The sequence below is a fragment of the Pygocentrus nattereri genome, chromosome 21 (assembly GCF_015220715.1).
Source record: "Pygocentrus nattereri isolate fPygNat1 chromosome 21, fPygNat1.pri, whole genome shotgun sequence".
Taxonomy (NCBI): domain Eukaryota; kingdom Metazoa; phylum Chordata; class Actinopteri; order Characiformes; family Serrasalmidae; genus Pygocentrus; species Pygocentrus nattereri.
Window position 1 is genome coordinate 12,716,877 of NC_051231.1, and position 21,937 is coordinate 12,738,813.

The window sequence follows — 21,937 nt, forward strand, 5'->3', positions numbered from 1 at the left end:
TGCTTACCGCTAGTGGAGTTTGCAATTGTCAGAGCCAGGCCATTTTATTTGCCTAGAGAGCTAAGTTCGCTGTATGTAATAGCGGTGTATATATAACGAGCTGTACAGCACTATCAGCGACCTCCAGAACACAAACCTAGATGGAGTGTTTATTGTTGCTGGTGATTTCAAACATGCCAATCTGAAGTCAGCACTCCCCAGATTTCATCAGTATGTGGACTTTGCATAAACATCCCCGGCGCGTACAGGGCCGAGCCCCGCCCCCACTACGGCTACTCGGGCCACATCTCTGTGATGCTCATTCCAGCATACAGGCCGCTCATCAGACATGTCAAACCAGACCAGAAGCAAGTAGTTCACTCATATCCTCAGAATACGCAGCTTTCACTGAGTTCTCTTTGAATGCTCTTTCAGTCATCAGATTCATCTGCTTGGGGAAGAGGCCAAAAGCACAACCTGCCTTACAAAATGTTCTTCTGCACATTGTGTGCAACAACACATTTCCATTAGAGAGGTCTCCAAATCCCCAAAACTTACACAGCATAGCCTTAATGGTCAATTAAATATTTTAGCAATTTTCTCAGCTGGCCTTTTGCATGCTACTGCTTTATATACTGCTTTATATTGTAACTACAAAATGTAGTGTCATATTTTAAAGTACGTATTTTGTTTACAAGTGGTCTTAATTTGCATTTTGTTCATCTAATTTTGCAGATATCTTCTTTCCAAGTGGCGTATGACAGGCTCTGTTCTTCAAGTGGAACAACAGCTGTCCCATATTTTCTGGTGAAGTACTCTGAGAAGAGCGTTGAAGTGGCCTCACTCAAAGACTGGAGCTTGTTCTTCGCAGACCTAAAGAAGGTACAATTAAGACTGAAAAATGCTGATGGTATTTGTGTTCTGTGTGTAAAAAAAAAAACAAAACACTGAATTAAAAATAATCATAATATTCTTGCTTTTATTTTTTAGCAGTATGTATTGGTCTCAATTAGATGCTTTTGTCTATTTTTTAAAAAAGGTCATACCTTGTTTGTATGCAAAGTTTGGGTGGCCCTGGTCAAATATACAGTATATGTCTTATTCTTCTAGGTGAAAATAAATGAACACATCCTCTACAGAAAACACACTTTTAATGCATTTTTGCAGACCCCCCCCCAATATGTTAAGCAGCAGCAAATAAACAGTAATTATGCATTAAAATATGCAGATGAGTGTTCTCTGTGTGAGATGTTACTTATTTTCGCTTAGAAAATCATCTAAATATATCTTTTGCCCAGGGGTGCCCAAACCTTTGCCCAGAGCTATAAGAACTGTCTTGAGGATTAATAGAGATCATTGCTTATATTTGGAAAATAAATGGCTAAAATCTTTAAATCTTTTGCATTGTTTTCTATTTAATTAACAAATAATAATCAGTAATAATGATAATAATAATAAATGAAAGTCTTAGGATGTCATGAAAGCATTACAGTTTAAGAGGTTACACAATAACTGAGTTCTGGCCAAAATCCTACAGAACGTATATGGAATATTTGCTTCCGTTGAATATAGAATGAATATTTGTATTTATTTGCTGTATGAATGGAAGAAAGTTCAAAAATGTGAAGATTAACTGCTTGAAACTATTGTGACCGCAGTAAAATAGTTCAGCAAATCAATAGTGTGAAGGTTGTTTTGTAGTAATGTTTAAAAATGTTTTGATACTCTGTTTGAAATCGGACCATTTTCACGATGTTTCGAAGGTTACCGTGGGGGTGTATGACCCGTGTACGCTGCCTCAACATCCTGGCTGGCCTCTTCGGAACTTTCTGGTCCTCCTTGCCAGTAAATGGTGAACACATAATGCTCAAGTCATAACACACATCCCACTGGTTGTATAGTTTATGTCTGTAAATCCTCCCTGCATTCCAGATTTTTTTGTCCTTGGACCAGCAATATTTAACTGTTAGAGGGAATTTGTGTCACTGTTAGGGATGTTACTATAGGATATCAGTAGTTGATATCGATATCAGTGAATCCAGAAATCCAGAAATCTCTCCACTTTGCATGGAGAAGAACAAGAACCAGAATATCTTTGGTACAATTTGCTGTGCCTGTATTTGGTGCATAATCATAAACTCTCATCAGCGCTCTCTTCTCCCTGATGTGAGTAAAATAGAGAAACTATTAATTAGCCTTTAGTCTTTTAACCCTAACATGTTAAATTTGCATGTTTTATTTAATACCTAATTTCTAAATATGGCACTGTTCTTTGAGTGCGAGTTATACTTTTTCTTCTGTGAGTGTATATCAGGCTGGTGTGAGTTTTGGGTTTTTTGTAAGCATAGTTTAAAAACGCGTTGTGTTCAAATTTTAGAATGAATGAACCAATAGAAATGGTCCAAAATGATTGAACCATTAACTTCTATTAAATTATGAAAGTGCTTTTTCTTCTCCCGTGAAGTTGATATTGTGGAGATGCTTTGTTTTTTTTCTGACTGTGACGGTCATATTTGTTATGCCCTGTAAAGGATGGCTAACTGGATTTCTTAGAATATTTAAAATGTTATAAAATATATGTATGTTTTTTGACAATCATCAATAAGTGTGTTTACATACACTCAATCTGATCATAATTGAATTTCTGCAGTTTTCTGATTATTCACATGGTCATGAAAACAGCACACTGATTTCTCAGATTTGAATAAAGTCTAGAAATCTGATAAAGAATTCCGATAAAGAGGCTGGATTTTAGCTCAGTAATCAGATTTCTCAGTGTGCGTTAGCTTTACTCTGATTTCTTTCGGGTTTCTCAGTCCGAAGGCAGTACCAGAAATAAGCAAGCAGCGTTGCCGCGAGACGCAGCAACACACCTCTGAAACCGACTGCATGCTTGACGAAATGAAGGATTTAAATATACTTCTATAGTATATATATATACTATTATATATATACTATTATATATATATCTTCTAGGTGATGTACGTTCTTGTATAGGTAAAGTGGTGCAGCATGAAGTTTGAGTTTTACGTTACGTTTACGTCACAGTTTCTTTTGTGTTTATTGACTGGTTGTAAATCTGGATTACCTGATTCTGGAGTTTCCCATTGACTGATTACTCACACGCATGTAAATGTGTTGATCAGATTACTGACAAAATCTGATTTTCTGCAGTTATCAGATTATTAAATGCGTTTTAACACACTCATTGATTTCCCAATCCAGAAGGCTCCTATTAATAACAATTTAAATGTAATGAGAGATTTTTTTTGTCTGCTTTTGCATTTTGTTTGTTTCACACAGAGGCTTGTGTAGAGGTATTTTATGCACTTGAAGATCTCCCCTCGCAAAAAATACAGTGTTCTGAAATATTTGAACATGAATGCGCAAAGAAAACATCAACGTAATATGTCAAGTTGCATGTATGAGCAAGTGATTACGTATTTTCTAATAATTGTACCTTGATTTTCACCACTGCCTTGTGTGTTTTTTAAATCATTGCTTAATACAGTGATACTACAACATTTTTAATGTATCTTTTTACTATCATGCTATGAAAATTTCAAACTGTAACACCCTTAGTTGTATCCAGTTCTGAATCCATACTGAGGGTTAAACATCCAAACTGAAACTGGCAGCTGGTGATTCGTTTTTTGTGCTGTGTGTTCTGCTTTTATCAGTGCTTTAGTATTTACACTATAATGTATGAGGGTTTTATCATTTTAAATCTCTTCAGAAGGAGATTTCCCTGTATTTTCTGCTTTCACTGATATGAGTTGTATGTTTATACCATAACTAACAAAAGACTAACAATGAGATCATACGTGTTTACACTTTCAGTAGAAGCTTTGTATTCTCTACTTCATAAATCTATTCAATACACTGAGGTAATATGAGTGCATTTGTGAAAGCACATGTCTTTTTGTACTTTCTCTGTGTTGTGTGTATGTTTCTGTATTAGGGGTTCACAGCTGGATGTGGTTGAGGTTCTCTGCTTCAGGGATAGGACACTCCAAGGCATTCGCTCAGTGCAGCACAGCATCATTTTTCAGGTCAAGCTTCCCAGCCTGTCCCTGTCTGCAGGTAATTTCACTTTCTCAGCAGAGTGACCCAGAATAACTGCACAAATGCTGTCCTTTTAGCTGGCTTCAGGAGATGAATGAAAACCATTTAAATGTTAATGCAGGATTCTTGACTTTCCCAGCTGAATATGTTTTGTATTTAAAGGCTTTTTGGGGTAATAAACCACAAAATTTAACCTTTAGACAATTTTCTAAAAAGACTGGACTGTTGTGCCTGGTGGCTTATCTGCAGTGTGTTCATAGATGCACTCCAAATTAGGATCAGTAATACAACAGTAATATTGCTGAACAGAACATTTGCAATTAGTAATATGTCATTTTATTTGTATAGTTTTATCATTATGGACCCCAATGAATAAGCCAAGAGTAGCAATGAGAAGAAGGAACAGAGAAACCACCATGATTAAAGATATACAGACTGATTCTTTTTACTTGATGTCATGAGTGATAGCACCTAGAAACACATAATAAAAAATAAGAGTGGTCCTAGAACAGAACTTTATGGGATGCCATACTTTTACATTTTCTGATTATATTTACTAGGGCTGTCGAAGTTAACGTGATAATAACGCATTAACGCGATCTCAGTTTAACGCGATTAAAACAAATTGTGCCGTTTGGCCCTGCGAGTCATCCGTAGTTCATGTTGAGACTTGACCGTGTGCGGCGTCTCTCATTAAGAGTAGAGGAGTAAGTGTCTGTTTACATGCAAAGATTTTTGCCAGTCCGATTGAAAACAGTCGCATTACAGATTCAGACTGAGGTGTTTATTCTCACTCTGTTGAACAATCTGATGAAAATCTTCGTTTACCTGCTCGCTACAACTAATCCGATGCAGAATGTGTGTGGAGTAGCGCTGAGAGTAAACGTTACCATGACAGCGAACATCACGTGATGTCCAGGCAGAGGGAGATGAGTTTCCAGTTAGCGCGCTTGTGGTTTTAATTGCTTTAAACTGACGTCAGACTCAGAAAAACGCCCTTCACATGTATTTAAAAAGGAAGACGTCGTGCTCTGAGAAACATAAGTTGGCCGTCCGTCCCGCTGCCGTCTTTTAAAGCTCAGAGTATGAACCTCGTCTCCTCTGCAGAATCAGTTTCAGCTCCGCCGTGTTAAACGTTACAAACATTTCGCTATGACGCGCCGCGCATGCGCAGAATGTACTTACACGTTCCGATTGGAGAGTAATCGGATTCAGGCGTTTACACGGCCATTATTCCTCTAATTAACGGATTATTTACAGATTTACCCACCTCGTTCAACCGGATAGAAATTGTATTCCGAATGGCCTCAATCGGACTAGACTGTTCCGATTGAGGTGTTTACATGGACGTATTCTATTCTGATTGAGCTATTAGTCGGATTATTAACGGATTATTAGGCTGCATGTAAACTTTGCTAGTGAGTAGCCACATTTACATGCTGTTTACATGCTGTAGCACTGTTTTTATTTTCTTCTGTTACATATATCTGAACTAAGACACAGTAGTCTGCTGTGGTGGGCTCCGTTTTCAGCTGTGCTCCTCACTGAGCTCTACCCGGCTTCAAATTTTCATACATTCAGCGTTCAGTGTGAAAGCAGCTGAAAATTGTGTTTCATGCCCAGCTTGAGCCTTTAACACAGTAAAATCATGCGAGCTCTTGCATGTTATTACTAGTATGTCAGCGCTGCTGTCTGTCTCACATCACTGACAGGCTTTATCCTGAGTAGAACCTTATAAGTGATCTTTAGTCTTTATTACCTGCTGAAGTGCTGAAGACTGTGGCTGTGTGTACGGTGAGCCTTGAGGTCTTCACCATAAAGCAAAGCTACAGCACACTGCACAAATTAATCGAACCACAAAACGAACTACAAACGAACAGTAATCCAGTTAGAGGGGTCTGAGTTTGTTTGCCGTGTTCACATATGCAAAATAAACCATGACTCACTTTCTGAGTCCACTTCAGACGCTGAAATGAAATGGCCCAAGTATGAAAGATTCTTAAGCTTTGCTTTTTGGTTTTCTTTTTTAAGTATGAGACACTAGACCCTTGTACTAAGGTGTTGCCTGCTGTATGGCTTCCAGAGGTATGGACTAGAGTTGCATGACTTGGACTCGAGTCACAAATTTGATGACTTGAGAAAGTCGAGACAGACTTGGGACTCGACTTTGACTTAAACACAGGAGACTCTCACTCGGAAAGGCTCGACTCAAAGTGGAATAAACGGGGAGAGATTCTGACTGCAGTAAAGTCTTACTGAGTCTTTCCTGCTGTAAATTGAATAAACAGCAATGTTTTTAAATGTCTGTCACTGAGTTGTTCGGCTTATTTTATTTCAGGAAAGACAGGAGAAGTATTAGAGCACTTTAAACTCTTAATGGAGAAACTCACCAGGCAACTGACCATTTTCCTCATGGCAGTTAAATGAAAGAAACACAGCTCTCTCTGTTTGACCACTTTTAACAGCTTCTGCGGGTAAAACAAAGACGTTTACTACGAGGCTGAAGTTGACTTTTTATTCTCCAGCTTCTTACTGAAATTTTCTGTTACACCTTAAATGGTGCAGCAGATGCATTCTGGTGCCTGATTGCTGCATCATTTAAAGTTTAACAAAAAAATTCAAATAACAAACCACCAAATTAAGTCGGTTGTTTTGGTTTCTGTTGTCGTCTAAATCCAATTCAAGTTAGCGATTGTTTTTAGGTGTTTCAGCAAGTTTTTATTTTAATCTTATGAGCCCAATGTTCAGAGTTCTTCAAATATGTGTATATATACACCTAAAAACTCTCTCTCTCTCTCTCTCTCTCTCTCTCTCTATATATATATATATATATATATATATATATATATATATATATATAATACACTTTTTTTTTTCTTTGTGTATGCCTGTCCTGGTTATGTGTGTGAAACGGTGCCTGCAACAGTATTTTGACCAGTCGGGACACATGTTTAATATTACTGTTAGTGGTTTCGCATTACTGAGATTAATCAATAGTGCTGATAAGAACGGCAATTTTAGGATTCGTCTGATTAGGCAGCAGCTTTGAATTCTCTGTTTTTCTCTCTTTCATGTTTTATTTTTGTTACACTGTGATGGTTCCACTTTTGCGCTTGGTGCTCTCTGTTTCTTTGCTTGTTTGCTTATTTCACATATTTATTGCATAATTTATTGTTCAAGCTCGTCTGTAAGTTACATTGAAGCATTTTTCTTCTGTCATAGCTTGTCCAAAGAGTGTTGGCTGGGAGAAGAACCCCAAAGGAGCAATGGGACCAAGAAGTGTCAATCTCAGCGAATGTATGGATCCCAAAAGGTATTTCAGTGTAATTATATGTGCTTCCTACATTTATTTGTTGACTTGCTGGACGTGATACCTAAACAGTGCTGAGAAGAAGTCCTTCAATTATGCAATTTCTAGTCAAAACCTTTCCAGCATTGAGGGATGTGTGAATATGATTTTAACAGAAAAATTATATGGAATCTTTATATATAACATCACATACCACATGTAGTTGTATGCAAACGTTTGATGCCCCTGGTCAGGTAACGTTTTCTTGATTTTATAAGTGAAAAAACAAAAAACACATTTTAATGCACTTATACTGTTTATTTGCTGAATTTGTGGCCCATGCCAAAGTTTTATTTTGTGTGTTATTTTTAATTTTTTTTTTCTCCAATTTGTTAAACTCAGCGAATAAATAGAAAATATGCACTAAAATTAGCAGGAAAATTACATTTACAATTGTTCCCTGTAGAGGATGTGTTTACTACCTTACATGTTACTCAATACTAAGTTCATTTTATTAAAGATAAACCTTTGCATACAACTTGGTATTATTTACTGTGTTCACATATTTGCTTTATTACAGCTACCAGACTTTTCATAAGAGTTCATTTCAGTTTTTCAAGGAAATCAGCTGGAAACACCAGCAACTTCTTTGTTTGTGTCTGTCTCCTTTTCCCAGTGAGACTTCTTGATAGCTACACATCCTTTCAGACTGAAACACTGTGGATGTTTTAGATCCGAAGCAGCTTGATTTTCTCCTCTCTCTCAAAGATGAAAGCTTTAAGTGCTGTTTATCTGATAATAATAATATTCTTAATAACTGTTTGTACATGCTGACTCTTATTCATCGGATTCATGTGGAAAGAGAGCAGATTTGAGTGTCTGGATTAACATACAGTTACAAACTGTTCTCTACTTTGTGTCGGCTTGTTGTTTGAAAGTTTCATAAGTCTTGTTAAGTTTTGGTTTTTTTTTTCGGTCTTTCTTCATTTACAAAAGGCCTCGTTTACCCTCAGCTACATGTAATTTGCATGAAGCATACCCTAATTTATGCAGGTGTGATGGTAAGCCGATAAAGGAAAGCACTCAGCAGGCTAAGGAAATCTTGAGGACTTATAAATCAGTTTCTTAACCCTGTTCCAGGTGACCCCCACGAACATTTCAGTGTTTTTTGCTCATAAGGAGCTTCTTAAAAGGTTTGAAAAAAATGTTCAAACACCAAAATGTGCTGAGAGAACCTGAGCAAGCCAGATACACATTTAGAAAATGATGTCTAAACCCATTTCCGCTTGCAAGCAGTGAGTCATGTTGAGTTCAAGAATTTGAATAATATTGTACGTTGTCCAACAAGGGTTGTTTTTTTTTTTTTAAGTGTTTTCCAGTTTTCTTCTCAATTTAGTCATGTCCAGTTCCATCCATAGGGCAGTTTTGCTCTCTTGGATTTCTGGCCACAGAAGGCTGTGTGCTGCCACCTGGAATCAACCTTATGATCTTTTGATGATTGGGATCCAGCAAGTTTCAAGTGGGAAATTTTTCCTAATAATACAGAGCTGCTAGCCTTGAACACTGCATTCACTGTTCTAGCCTTAGGCCTTAGTGGACAAAAGGCCTGGGGCTTAATTTATAGAACAGAAGTGCATTTAAATTGCAATCACAATACTGGTCAGAAAATCGCAATTAGATATTTTCCCCAAATCATTCAGCCCTACTATGCAGCTGATAAACATCCCAAGTCTTCAGATTTCAATTCACATTTACACTTTACATGGTGATGGTATGCTGATCTGAATTGTGCACAGTTTCTGTCATTATTTTCTCTCTGTTTTTATTGTTATAATTACATTTTTTATTAGTGAGATATACATTATGGATACGACTATACGTTACATGGGGCTCCCAAGTGGCTGAACTGTCTAAGTGTTCGCCCTCTTATCAGGAGATTGCAAGTTTGACCCCTGGTGATGCTACAGCCTCCGTGGTCGGGACTTCTAAAGAGCATAATTGGCCTCACACTCTCTTAGTGGGTAGGATGCTCCCCTAGCTCCCCCCATCACTCAGTACAGTGCTAGCCAGCGCAGGCATCTATTAGCTGATGCAACAGAACTGGTGGTTAGTGTTCTTCTCCGAGTGCATTCAGCTGTCAAATGATGTATTAGCCGCAGTTTGAAAAGATGCGGCACCGCTTTACAGACCTCGGAGGAAGCCTCTTTGTCCTCCTAGCGCTGGAGCTACCATGTGATTGGGGGGGTCCTAACTAGTGGGTGGAATTGGATATGACCAAGTTGGGGAGAAAATTGGGAAACCCCTCCCCAAAAAAAGAGAATGTACATTACAGAAGGAATATACAAATACAGATATACCACAAATAAAATTGTTGAATAATGAAAGTGAAATTTGTGAGTGTTTATTTAGCAGTCAGCTGTTTCTGTATGCATCTTTGTTGATTAAAGCCACTGTGTGTTTGTGTGCTTGTGCATGTAAGACTTGCAGAATCGTCAGTGGATCTGAATTTGAAGTTGATGCGCTGGCGTCTGGTCCCCTCACTGGATTTAGATAAAGTCGTGTCTACCAAGTGTCTATTACTTGGAGCGGGTACTCTGGGCTGCAACGTGGCGAGGACACTCATGGTGAGAACTAATTCTCCTTCTGTGCTGTGATGTATCTAAGTGAAATGCGCTTTCAGGGAGGGTCTCTGAGCTAGCTCCGAGTTTTTCCTCTATTGTAGGTGGGTGTGCTAGGAGGGGAAACTGAAACATATTATTGGTTCATGGCAGTATAGACTAGCAGTATTAACACTGAATTGGAATGTACACTGTGTAACACAGTTAGGGTATCAAAAAATATTCATTTCTGCTTTCGCTTGGAAAAGTATTTTAAGCTTGTGTTTTTCCACAGAGAAAGCGTTAGGTATAAATGTACATTATGTAAGACCTCAGTGCTTTGTATCTATGTTGGACACTATCCTTTAACCAGAAGAAATAGAGACAGTATAATTATTTTGTGCATGTTTCTGTAAAATTACTGCACTTGTTCTGTGTGGTAATGGGCTGCCAATCAAATTTTAGAAATGCAGAAATGTGTGTCTGTAGGCCCTTTTGTTATCTATTAAATAAAGAAAGTAAAAAAAAAACTTTAAAAGCTCATTTAGAAAGTTGTAATCAGCATTTAAGCTCACTTACATTATGCAGGTTGAAAGGATGAGGTAAGACTACAAACTCTTTGTGTGAATCGTATGGATCAGTTTGCTTAACCTGGATTACAGATGATTTCACACCGGATGCGGCACCAAGGCAGTAACATGCTCATGAAGTGCAAAAATACGCTTTGGGACTATTTCGGATGCATTCCCTACACAGCATACCAGCAGTTTCTATGCAGAAACAGTAAAGAAATGCAATGTCTGTGCTATAATATGCCATATAGGCTAATAAACAAATCAACAAATGTAGTTTTAACTCCTTGACAAGTTAATTGAAATCCCTGGAATAGGTTAATGTTGTGAACACACATGCATCTCCTTCTCTTTAAAGAGTGCTACATCACCTGGTGAGAAATCCAGAACAGTCAAGGCAGCTGTTTAAGATGCTATTGTATCTATTTTTCTTTTATTGTCTTGTACATAAAGTTTATATGATTTAATAAATGGACAACAGACATGTTCTATGAAAGCAACTGCTCTTGCTTCGCGATGCATGTGTTGCGTCAAGTGTCGCGGAGTGGTTTCACATTAACACGCGTGCTGCGTTGCATCTAGTCTGAAATGGGCATAAGCCTAAGCCTGAATATGGAAAACTGAAGTATCTTTCCTCTTAAAATAAGAGTTTAATGTAGCATGTACACAGTCTCTAAGCTGCAAATACGGCCCGTTTCTAATTCAGTTTTGTGACATTACAGCCTGGCCTGCACAATACAGGGCAGCCAGTCAGAAGAAAACTCATTTATTTATATCAGTACAAAAGACGCAGTAATAGAAACGGCTTGTTTAATCCTGCAGTCTTAAAGATGGTGCTTAAGACGGTTCTTTTGTAAAGAAAATACAACCCCATTTCCAAAAAAGTTGGGAGGCTGTGGAGAATGTAAATAAAAATGAAATTTATTAATGCAATAATATGTAAATCATGTAAAAATACATGCCTATTTTGAATTTTGATGCCAACAACATGTTCCAAAAAAGTTGGGCATGTTTACCGTTGGGTTTCATTATCCAACTGGCAAGACCAACTGCTGTAGTTTTGAAAGTGAAATGTTTTCCCGTTCTTGTTTGATATAGAATTTCAGCTGCTTAACAGTTCAGGGTCTCCTTTGTCATATTTTTCATTTCATAATGCATCAGATGTTTTCAGTGGTGACAGGTCTGGCCTGCAAGCAGGTCAGTTTAGCATACAGATTGTTTTACTACAGAGCAATGCTGCTGTAATACATGTAGAATTAATATTAATAGTATTAATGATGCCTTCACAGATGTGCACGTCACCCATGCCATGTGCACTAATGCCCCCATACCATCACAAATACTGGCTTTTGAACTGTGCACTGATAACAAGCTGAGGGGTCAGCCCAGACGACACAGTATCCACAATTTCCAAAAAGAATTTCAAATGTTGATTCGTTGGACCACTGGACACTTTTCCGCTTCACCACAGTCCATTTTAAATTGGCTCCAGCCCAGAGAAGGTGGCACACTTTCCTGTTTTCTATATGATTTCTTCTTTGCGTTTTAGAGGTTTCGCTTGCATTTGTGGATGCAGTGATGAACTGTTTTCACAGACATTGGTTTTCAAAAAAGTTTCTGAGCCCATGCAGTGATTTCCACTACAGAATCATGTCTGTTTTTAATGCCGATTCTCTGAATCTTTTGATGCTGTTATGTACTGTAGATGATGAAAAGCAAAAGTTCTGTTTTACGTTGAGAAACGTTATTCTTGAGAAACATTATTGTTGTGGTAAACCCCTCTTTACTTCTGAAAGCCTCTCTGGGATGTTCTTTTTATACCCAATCATGTTACTGACCTATTGTTAATCAACCACCAGGTGTTTTTGTAGCATTAGACAGCTTAATCAGCCTTTCATTGCCCCTGTCCCATGTTGTTGGCATCAAATTCAACGGGCTTATATTTTTCAATAAGCAATAACATTTCTCAGTTTCAACATTTGATATGCTGTCTTTGTACTATTTTCAATTAGATATAGGGTTTAAATTATTTGCACATCATTGCATTTTGTTTTTATTTACATTTTGCATATTCTTCTATTCTATTCTAATAGAAAACCATTTTGGGTGCTGTATAGAATCATATCTATACAGAACCATTTTCTTTACTAAAGAACCATTGAAGCCCTGTCTTTTTAAGAGTGTAAGCGATAAAGAAACATTAGAATATGGTCATCTAAAATGAATTGAGACAAAGCCACACTGTTGTCATGTGGGCTACAAGGAAAAGGATAAAATACAGGAAAGAAATAGGATGTGAGCCTTTTAATGGTGATTTTACTGTTTGACATTACAGTTTAGTCCAAGACTAGGCTAATCCAGAAAATCAGTCCTACATGTTACAAAATGAAAAAAATATGAAAGAATCATGTCTCTGCCTTGTTGTGTAATAACATCCACTGATTTGCAATAACTTTTGATATCTACATTCAAGCCTCTGTATTTTCATCATTTTGTCATCAAGGTATTTGCTACTGGCTTCTTTCAGCCATTCTGCTTGAACTGTCCTCATGTCTTCCTCACTTGTGTAGGGCTGGGGGGTGAGACACATAACCTTTGTGGACAATGCAAAGATTTCCTACTCCAACCCAGTGAGGCAGCCCCTGTATGAGTTTGAAGACTGCTTGAGTGGAGGGAAATCTAAAGCCTTGGCCGCTGTGGACAGATTAAGGAAGATCTTCCCTGGTGTGGTGAGAAGTGTTTATTTTTATGGTAACATAACACAAGTGATATAAAAACTGTAGGAAAAATAGGAAAGACATTTTGTCCATTTTCTTGCATGAATAAGAAAATGAACTTTCCTAACAGAAATTGAGCAAAGGCCAAAGAATTGAGGTTGAAATAATAACAAATGGATCACACAGACCCGAACACCACTCAAGGGTTTAAAAAAACAAACTCTTCTTTTAAAGTTATTTATTAAACATTTGTAAAACTTAGTTTAGTAAATTTAGTAAATTTCAAATGTGATACATGGTGTTTGTACTGTTCTAGTTGAAACAAATGGGGTAAAATAAAACTATTTAAATGTTTTTTTGTAAACATTCAATAACCTTTTCATTGTTTGTATAATCTGCACTGACTGACAATCCTGCAGAGGTCAGAGACATTAAACATCTCAGAATTCCATACATTTAAACTCATTTTGGTGGAATTAGCTGTTTTTGACCAATTAATCATGTGAATCAGTGTGTGAAAAAAGGTTCTAATGAGTATGACTGAATTTGTTTACATGCAAAGATTTTTGCCAATGTAATTTAATTCATTTCAATTGTAAATTAAGACTGAAGTGGTTATATGCTCCCTCTACTGAACAATTTGATGAAATCCTCCATTTACATGCTCACTACCAGTAATCCGAACCAAAATTACATACATTCATAGAGAACCACTTAGTGTGGATGTTACCATGACAACGAGCATCATGTGAGTCCAGTCAGAGTGAGATGAGCAGCAGTGAGTAGTGCTCCATGCAAATTTTCCGATTGGGAATGTAATCAGATACAGACATTTACACTGATATTATTCTTCTATTTAATGGATTATTTACAGGTTTACCCAGCTTATTCATTCAGGTAGAAATTGTATTCTGAGTGGCCTCTATCAGACTAGTCTATTCCGATTGAAGTGTTTACATGGATGTAATCTATTCAGACTGAGCTATTAGTTGGATTATTAATGGATTATTAGCACCTTTTAGGACAATTCCTCAGAGCCCACAATTAAAATCTCTGTCTTTTCATCATTTAGTTTAAGAAAATTTTGAGAAATCCAGGTTTTAATAGCTGTCAGACAGTTGGTAAGATTAGCCAATCTACCAGTGTCATTTCGTTTGACGGATAGATATATCTGTGTATCATCAGCATAAAAACAAAAAGACTGAGAACTGCTGCACCATTTATGGTGGAACAGAAAAATTTGAACAAGAATTGAATCCCAGCAGTGAGGTGACTGAACTTTACCCTCCTCTGCTATCACTGCAGACTGACCGGGTCGCCTACAGAGCACTAGTAGACTGCTAGACTGTTAGTTCCAAGGGGCAAGGTGAGACTCGAAAACAAGGGAGGGGGTAAAAGTAAGAATTGGGATTGGGCCAGTGTTGGACTGAGGGTTGTCAGTCACGTGTGCTCAGAATATTAGGCTGCATCCAGACAGTTCTCAGTGGTTTTTTAAGCCATGTTTTATTTTATTATTTTAAAATTTTTCCATTCAAGCAGAAAGCAGAAACATTTCTGATTTGAAGTTTTCCACACTTTAGACCTCAGGGCTTATGTTACATGGTACAATCCTTAATCCTTTGAAGGCTCCAGGCTCTCTTAAGGGGAATTTGGGTGATGGAGCACCTCATTTTTTGCTTTATGAGTTTGCATGTCAAAAATGCAATGTGAATTACTGTAACTCTTGCTTTGTCTTTCTCGGCTCTGTTTTTCCACCAAAGTTGGAACCCATTTGAGCCCTACTTGGGAATAAGACTTACAGTCTAATTTGCAGTCCTCCATAGTGCTGTAATAAGTCATGCCAAAAACATTCTGCCTCGTCCTTGTGAGAAAAGCCTACAGAGCTTATGCCACATTTCAGAAAAGGCTGATGACTTTCAGAAGCCGTGGCTGTAGCCCTGCGGTGATCACAGTCCATCCTGTTGCTCTGAGCCCAGTCATGATTGTGTTGCAGTTTTTTAGGTATAATTAGATGCTGTGTAACTTTGATTGCTAAGCAACAAAATTGATGTAGAGACGTTTCCTGTGTGTCAGCGGGGTTTTCATGCTCATATGCATAAATGGTGCGAGGGTGAAGTAACACTTGACTGGCGTGAGTTAGATTCGCAGCCAGGCTGTGCACTCATGCCTCTATGTAGAAACGTTGTCTGCCATTGTTTACGTCTCTTGAGCCATTTTTCCTTCCAACGATTCAATCTCCTTTTCTCTCCGCCTCTCCTCCTCTGACTCCATCTGTTCAGCCACCATTTCATCAGCTCCCCCTTCCCACCTTCTCAAGATTAATCATTCTCAGCAGGTCCATCAGAGCGTCCTATTTTGGAATGAGGAAACAAAGTTATGCGTTTGGGCCAAGATAGCCAAGAGTGACCATTGTCCAAGACTGACTGAACTGATTTGAAGCTCGCACAAAACACGCGATATATATCAGAGCGTTTTGTAAGTACAAATAATTAGCTTGCCTTTTATTACCAAGGAAGGAAACTATTCAGGCAAAGGTAAAAAGAATCCATCCATAGCCGGGAGTACAATTGGCCTCGCGCTCTCTGGGTGGGTAGGATCGCCCCCCCTTCACCACCCATCACTCAACATGATGCTAGTTAGCGCAGGCATCTGTTAGCTGATGTAACAGGTGGTTGGCACTTTCCTCCAAGGTGTTCAGGTGATGCTGCGTGAGCAGCAGTTCGAAAGAAAAGCAGTGGCTGGTTTCACAGGTCTTGGAGGAAGCCTGTGCTAGCCTTCATCCTCCTAGTGTTGATGGCATCATGTGATTGGGGGAGTCCTAACTAGTGGGTGGAATTGGAGATGATTAAATTGGGGTGAAAAATCGGGTAAAATTCCCCCCCCCAAAAAAAAAATTACAATGTGTTTTCCTACCCTGTTTATTACTGTTCTTTGAACCTTCCCTGTCTCTGTGCAGTTGTTTGAAAAGCTTTGAGAACTTTTCAAAATGACATATCTGTGTGAAATGGTAATGATAAAAATCTTGCTCTTCAGCCAAAATATCTCAAATTAATAGGAAGCTGTCAAAGTGATGGCGAGATTGGAAAATCTGTCGTACACTGATAAGATTAAAATGAACTTTTAATTACTCTCACTCATCTCCAGCCAATCAAAAGGAACACAGGCCTCAAGAATAATTTGGCCAAAACTCTCTGAGCTATTTTAGGCTTTTGTCTCAATGAGAGTAGACAGTTACAGTTCAGGATAAGCCATCGTGTACGCTGTACGAGTGGAGCTTTGGGAGCATTTTGAGTGCTTTCTCCTTTTATGCAAATAACAAGGTGAAGTGTAATGTTATACATTTTACAGATTTATTGTGCACTTGGGAACTAACAAAATACAGCACTCCTTAATACTGTGTTTAGGAGTACCAAGCAGTGCCTCTCGGCTGATCTCTCTGTAACTGAATAGAACAGAAGCAAATGGTGGCTTTCAGCCTGACAGAACGTCAGAGTACCACATCACAAAATAGTGTGAAGTTCCCAAAAGGTTGAATCTGTGGTGTTGTCTTCATCACTAAAGCCAGTGATTGATGTCTAAAGATAACAGATGAATCATCTTACCACTCATTGTGTTCTGGAAGAAAAACAAAAGCTTCTGCAGCAGACCTGCAACAGATTTAGGAACAGAATCACAACCATCTAAAATAAGACTCTGACACATGCTGTAATTCACTGATGAAGCCAACATCAGATATAGAACTAAAATAATCATTATAATTTACTGAGAGAGAATTATTGCATCTACAATAAAAACTAATGTTTTCAGTTATTGTTTTATGGATGATGCTTAACATCTGAACAATATGCATGACTGTGTTATCAATTATTGCAATTATTTAAAAATTTGTTGTGAGAAATTTGTTGAGAAGTTTGCTGCTGTGCTAAAGTCTAAATCAAGGCTAAGGCTATCATTATGCTGAGAGTTTGGCGGTTCCTTCTGCTTTCATTTACTTTAACTCAGACTGTAAGTGACCACCCAGCGGCAGGCGAGTGAATAGCGAGTGAAGGAAGCATCTCAGCCATTAGTGTGTTCTTCGCTCCAAAAACTGCTGCTACAGATTCTGCCAGGAGTGCATTTTTGCTGCTGCTTGTCATCTCACATGTCGATGTGTTGTTATGTTCTATCTTCTGGCACGTGTCAGAAATTGCTTTATGTTGTCAGTCATCGTTATCCGCGTGCCTGATACTGTATCCCTAATAATCAAACATTATTCACTGCCGCCTTCTAAAGACGTTATTAACAAACATTGAATAAACAAACTGTGTGGGTTTCCTACGGGTTCTCCAGTTTCCTCCCACAGTCCAAAGACATGCCGTTAGGCCGATTGGTCATGCTAAATTGCCACTAGGTGTGAGTGTGTGTGTGATTGTGTATGAGTGTCTCTCTGCCCTGCGATGGACCGGCGACCTGTGCAGGGTGTTTCCTGCCTTCCGCCCAATGACTGCTGGGATTAGCTCCAGCACCCCCTGTGACCCTGAGGGAGATGCGGCATAGAAAATGTGTGCCCTCTAAAGGTGTTAACAAACATCAGTTAAATAAATGTTCTTCACAGCTGCCCTCAAAGGTGTTATTAACAAACATCAAATATTAACAAACATCAAATAAATAAACGTTATTCACAGCTGTCCTTTAAAGGTTTTATGAATGAAAATGAGACATTACTCACTGTCGCTCTCTAAAGGTGTTATTAAAGGTGTAATAGAATGGAAAACTGTATTTATAGTGGTATAGTTAAACAAGAAGAGCTCAGTTCATGGAACTGAAAGTCAACCTCCTCCTTCAAATTTAAATCTCTGCATTTGCAAAATAGTGCAGTAAAACAGACCAAAATCTCAAATCCACAACCCTAAACTGTTACGTAACAGTCTTGACTCTATAATATTTATACTCCCAGAATTTACATACACCAGCCCAAGTTCTAGACCAGCAGGAACACAACAGAGCAGACTGTGCATATGTTTACTGTTTCTGGGCTGTAAAGGGATGTTGGCCCATTTCATAACCTTTCCATGGAACTAAACTGACAGTGGGCATGGCTGATGCTGATCTTTAAACCAGGCTAAAATTGTCTTAATAGTCGAATGTTCCATTCCTCCTTAAATGCTACAGCTTGTACAGGCACCAGAATGTAACTGTGGCACCATTTAAGGTGGAGCAGAAAATTCAAAAAACAAGTATGCGAGTAGGAAGCCAGCTTCAGCTCCCATATCCCATATCATTAACATGATCCCAAACAACCTTAATTCCAAGTTAACCTCCTCTGCACATCTCACTCCAGTCAGTTTCTCAAAGCTTGGACAATATCGGACAGCTTTGCTCAGCGTTTGACCCTGAAGAGGTCCACTTGTTAGTATCACAACTCCAACAGCAGCCTGTAAGCAGCTTTGCTTATACACTGTTTAATGGTTGAAGCCAGATCATTGTAAACTCTAAGTGTCATAGTGACTTTAACTTTGTATTGTTGTCAAGATCAGAAGCAAGGCCAAATCAAATGGCTGTAAATAGGTGTGTAAATCTACATCTAGACATTTTTCACCCTGACTAAAGTCACAAAACAAAGAACAATTTAAAACAGTGAACAGACACTACTCACTGCTGCCTTATAAAGGGGTCGTTAACAAACACCAAATAAACAAACATTGCTTACAGTCGCCGTCTAGAGGCATTACTAACAAGCATTAAATAAGTAACATTATTTACTTCTGTCCTTTAGCAAATTTATGCAAGTTGCAATCAGTGACCTAAATCCTAATCTAACGTAAAAGCATTCATGATGTAAATATTCACTAAGCAAGACCACATCAATTGGATTTCAGATGGGATCAATTGGCCTTCTTAACACCCGCATTCAGTCAACTGAAGAGTGATATCCATGGTGGTCCAGCGTAAATCATGTCTTATCGAAACTCATACCAAACGAAGATTGAAGCTAGCAAATGAATCCTATCTTCTCTGGCCAGTTCGTAGTTGACATTTAAATGTAGTTAATCTGAAGAGCAGTGAACGAAGCAACCTCTGCAGAGTTCGCTCAGCTTTAGCTTTACTTCTGGCCAGCTGATGCTTAAGAGTGGCCGGTTTATACAGCCTGCTGAATCCATCCCAGCTGAGTTCAGTCTGCAGCTAATTAGGTAGCCCCGTGCCCCCAGCCAAGCGAAATGAGATTGGGTCATGATGAAAAGGTGTTGAAAAGAGCAATTTCTTACAGCCTCATGCAGCCATGTCCTCTTATGATCGAGTCTTGCTTATTGCAAGCAGCTTGTTGTGCTGATGCTAAGGGCTTGTGGACAGCTTTGGTAGGATGGTAAGATGGTAGCTTGTGCTCAAGTGCTAGCTGCTCTTCACTGTTGTCACTACTCCATGCACAGAGCACTGAAGTGGCTACTTAGCCATGTTTATTCAGATTCTCAATTTGTCAGCTGTCTAAGCTATGTACAGGGAAGCTCTGGTTACTGCTTCTTTAGCAGTATCCTTCAGAGATAAATAATGGAAACACCACTGTAAACACTCTCTCCTGAATTCCTCATATGTTTGTCACACGTAAGGGTTTCAGAACCTTTTACAAAATGTAAAGACAACAAAAAAGAAGGCAACACAGGAAAAATTTTGCTGTATCATCCATGTGAAAAGTAACTGTCTCCCTAAAGTTAATAACTGGTTGTGCCACCTTTAGCAGCAATAAATGTGAACATATGTTTAAGGTTCTGCCACAACAGCTCAAGACTTTGACTAGGCCATTCCAGAACGTTAATTTTATTTGTTTTGAACTGTTCAGAGGTGGGTGTGCTTCAGATCCAGGTTTGCTGACTGGACATTCTGCAGGCATGCAAAGCATCCCCACACTATCGTACTACCACCACCGTGTTTCACTGTTGATATAATATTCTTATTGTGTAATGCTGTGTTGGGATGAGCTTTGCAAGTTCCACGATCAACTATTCTGTCACAGAACATTATTCCAAGAGACTTGGGGTCATTAAAGGGTTTTTTTTTTGCTAATTTTAGATGGGCTTTTGTGATACTCTTGGTAAGCAGTGGTTTTTGACTTGTATGTGCACTATTTTTACCAAGCTCCCTTGTACTGTTGGGTTCATGAACACTGACCTTATCTGAGGCAAGTGAGGCTTTCATTTCTTTAGATGTATGTCTCAGATTCCTGGATAATCGTCACTATGCTCTCAAATTAATTTAGGTATGCTGGCCACTGGCCACCATTGGGAAGATTTACCACAGTTCCAAGTTTTCTCTGTTTAGAGATAAATAAGTTTCCTGGAGCCCTGGAGTTTCGGAAATAGCTTTATAAATCTTTCTAAACTCATATTTCAAATTCTCTCAGCTCTTCTGGAATTTCTTCTGATCCTTGAGTGTGCATCTTGGTGAGAACATACTTCACATTGCTCTTTTTACAGGAACAGTGAGATTTAGAGGGATCTATTTGCATAGTAGAGTAAGAAAACACATTTTTGTGTTTTCGTTCACTTAGAATGATCTTCATATCTGCATAGGAGTGGGTCTTCTTCCATTAGAGACTGGCATGTTTCTTCACTAGCCCAGAACGGACAAACTAAATGCTCGAGAGTGCTTTTCACATTGAAGCAGCTGCTGGCTAACCAGTTTGTGCTGTTTTGACAAATGAGGGGATCATACTTATTATTTGGCACTATAAAAAGCAAAGAGAGGGTGAAGGGAGGGGGTTCAGTTGGTTGCAGCCTTACCGCTAATACCGCAATATTACACCCTGCTCCTGTAAGTGATGTTTATATTCAACAGGTTTTGCAGTAATCAAGCCTGGGTGTGTCTAGTTTGATTCCAATTATCAACAAAATTTGGACAGCCAGTTGAGTTACTGTGAGAATAATTACTGTTGGGATCTGAAATGTACATTTTAAACTAAAAAGAAAAAAAATGTATTGTGTAGTTGTATTAAAATTCTGAAACAAGATGACAAATATAGAAAAAATTGTAAAAATCAGGAAGAGTCAAATATTTTTCTCAACACTGTCATGATAGAAAACACGGTAGCACACACAAAGCACATGCTGATCCGTTTTACCATGACCAATGTGGACAGCTCATGCAGCAGACTTTAATGAGTTTTAATGAGAAAAAGACTCTGAATAGATCAAACATCAGGGATGGAGTTAATGTGTTTGTGTGTGTGTGTGTGTGTGTGTGTGTGTGAGTGAGCACAGGTCTAGCTTTAAAATCCCTGAATACCTGCCTGTGTAATTCATGCTTTAACAGTTGCTCATCTGGCTGCCTGCTGAATTAGCTCTCTGCTCTATTTACACACCGGTCATTATTTATTAATGTCTTGGTCTTGTATTGATTATCTCCTCCTGTTCAGATAATGAGCACCGCATACTTTACCTTTACAGAACCCCTGTGTACAGAGCCAATTAGACACTGCCCAGCTATCTGAGCCATAATTACCTGTCCTCACTGCTCTGCCCTCTGCACCATGTACACAGAGAGACCCCCACAGATAAATCCTCACTCACAAAGTGGTATGCAGTTAGAATGTTGGCAATTTCTGATTCTCCGCTTTGCTTTAGTTGAATTTGGCTTTGTGTCATCTTTTCCTCTGACGTCATTGACTGCAGGGATAGATTCCGCTGCTTTGTTGTGTTCTTTAAGTGCAAATATTAGATGAAACTGTATGTGTTGTATTTGGGACTT

General features: G+C 38.6%; 1 protein-coding gene across 2 annotated transcripts in view; it reads left to right on the forward strand.

The window, feature by feature from the left end:
- Positions 1–21,937, forward strand: part of atg7 (ATG7 autophagy related 7 homolog (S. cerevisiae)) — a 114,866-nt gene that overhangs the window by 11,644 nt on the left and 81,285 nt on the right. For both annotated transcript variants that reach the window (XM_017704744.2, XM_037532548.1), the window contains 6 exons: positions 715–861; positions 1,743–1,831; positions 3,941–4,062; positions 7,267–7,357; positions 9,813–9,957; positions 13,073–13,231. In XM_017704744.2, coding sequence (XP_017560233.1) covers positions 715–861; positions 1,743–1,831; positions 3,941–4,062; positions 7,267–7,357; positions 9,813–9,957; positions 13,073–13,231 — 753 coding nt within the window. The remainder of the gene's footprint in view (positions 1–714; positions 862–1,742; positions 1,832–3,940; positions 4,063–7,266; positions 7,358–9,812; positions 9,958–13,072; positions 13,232–21,937) is intronic.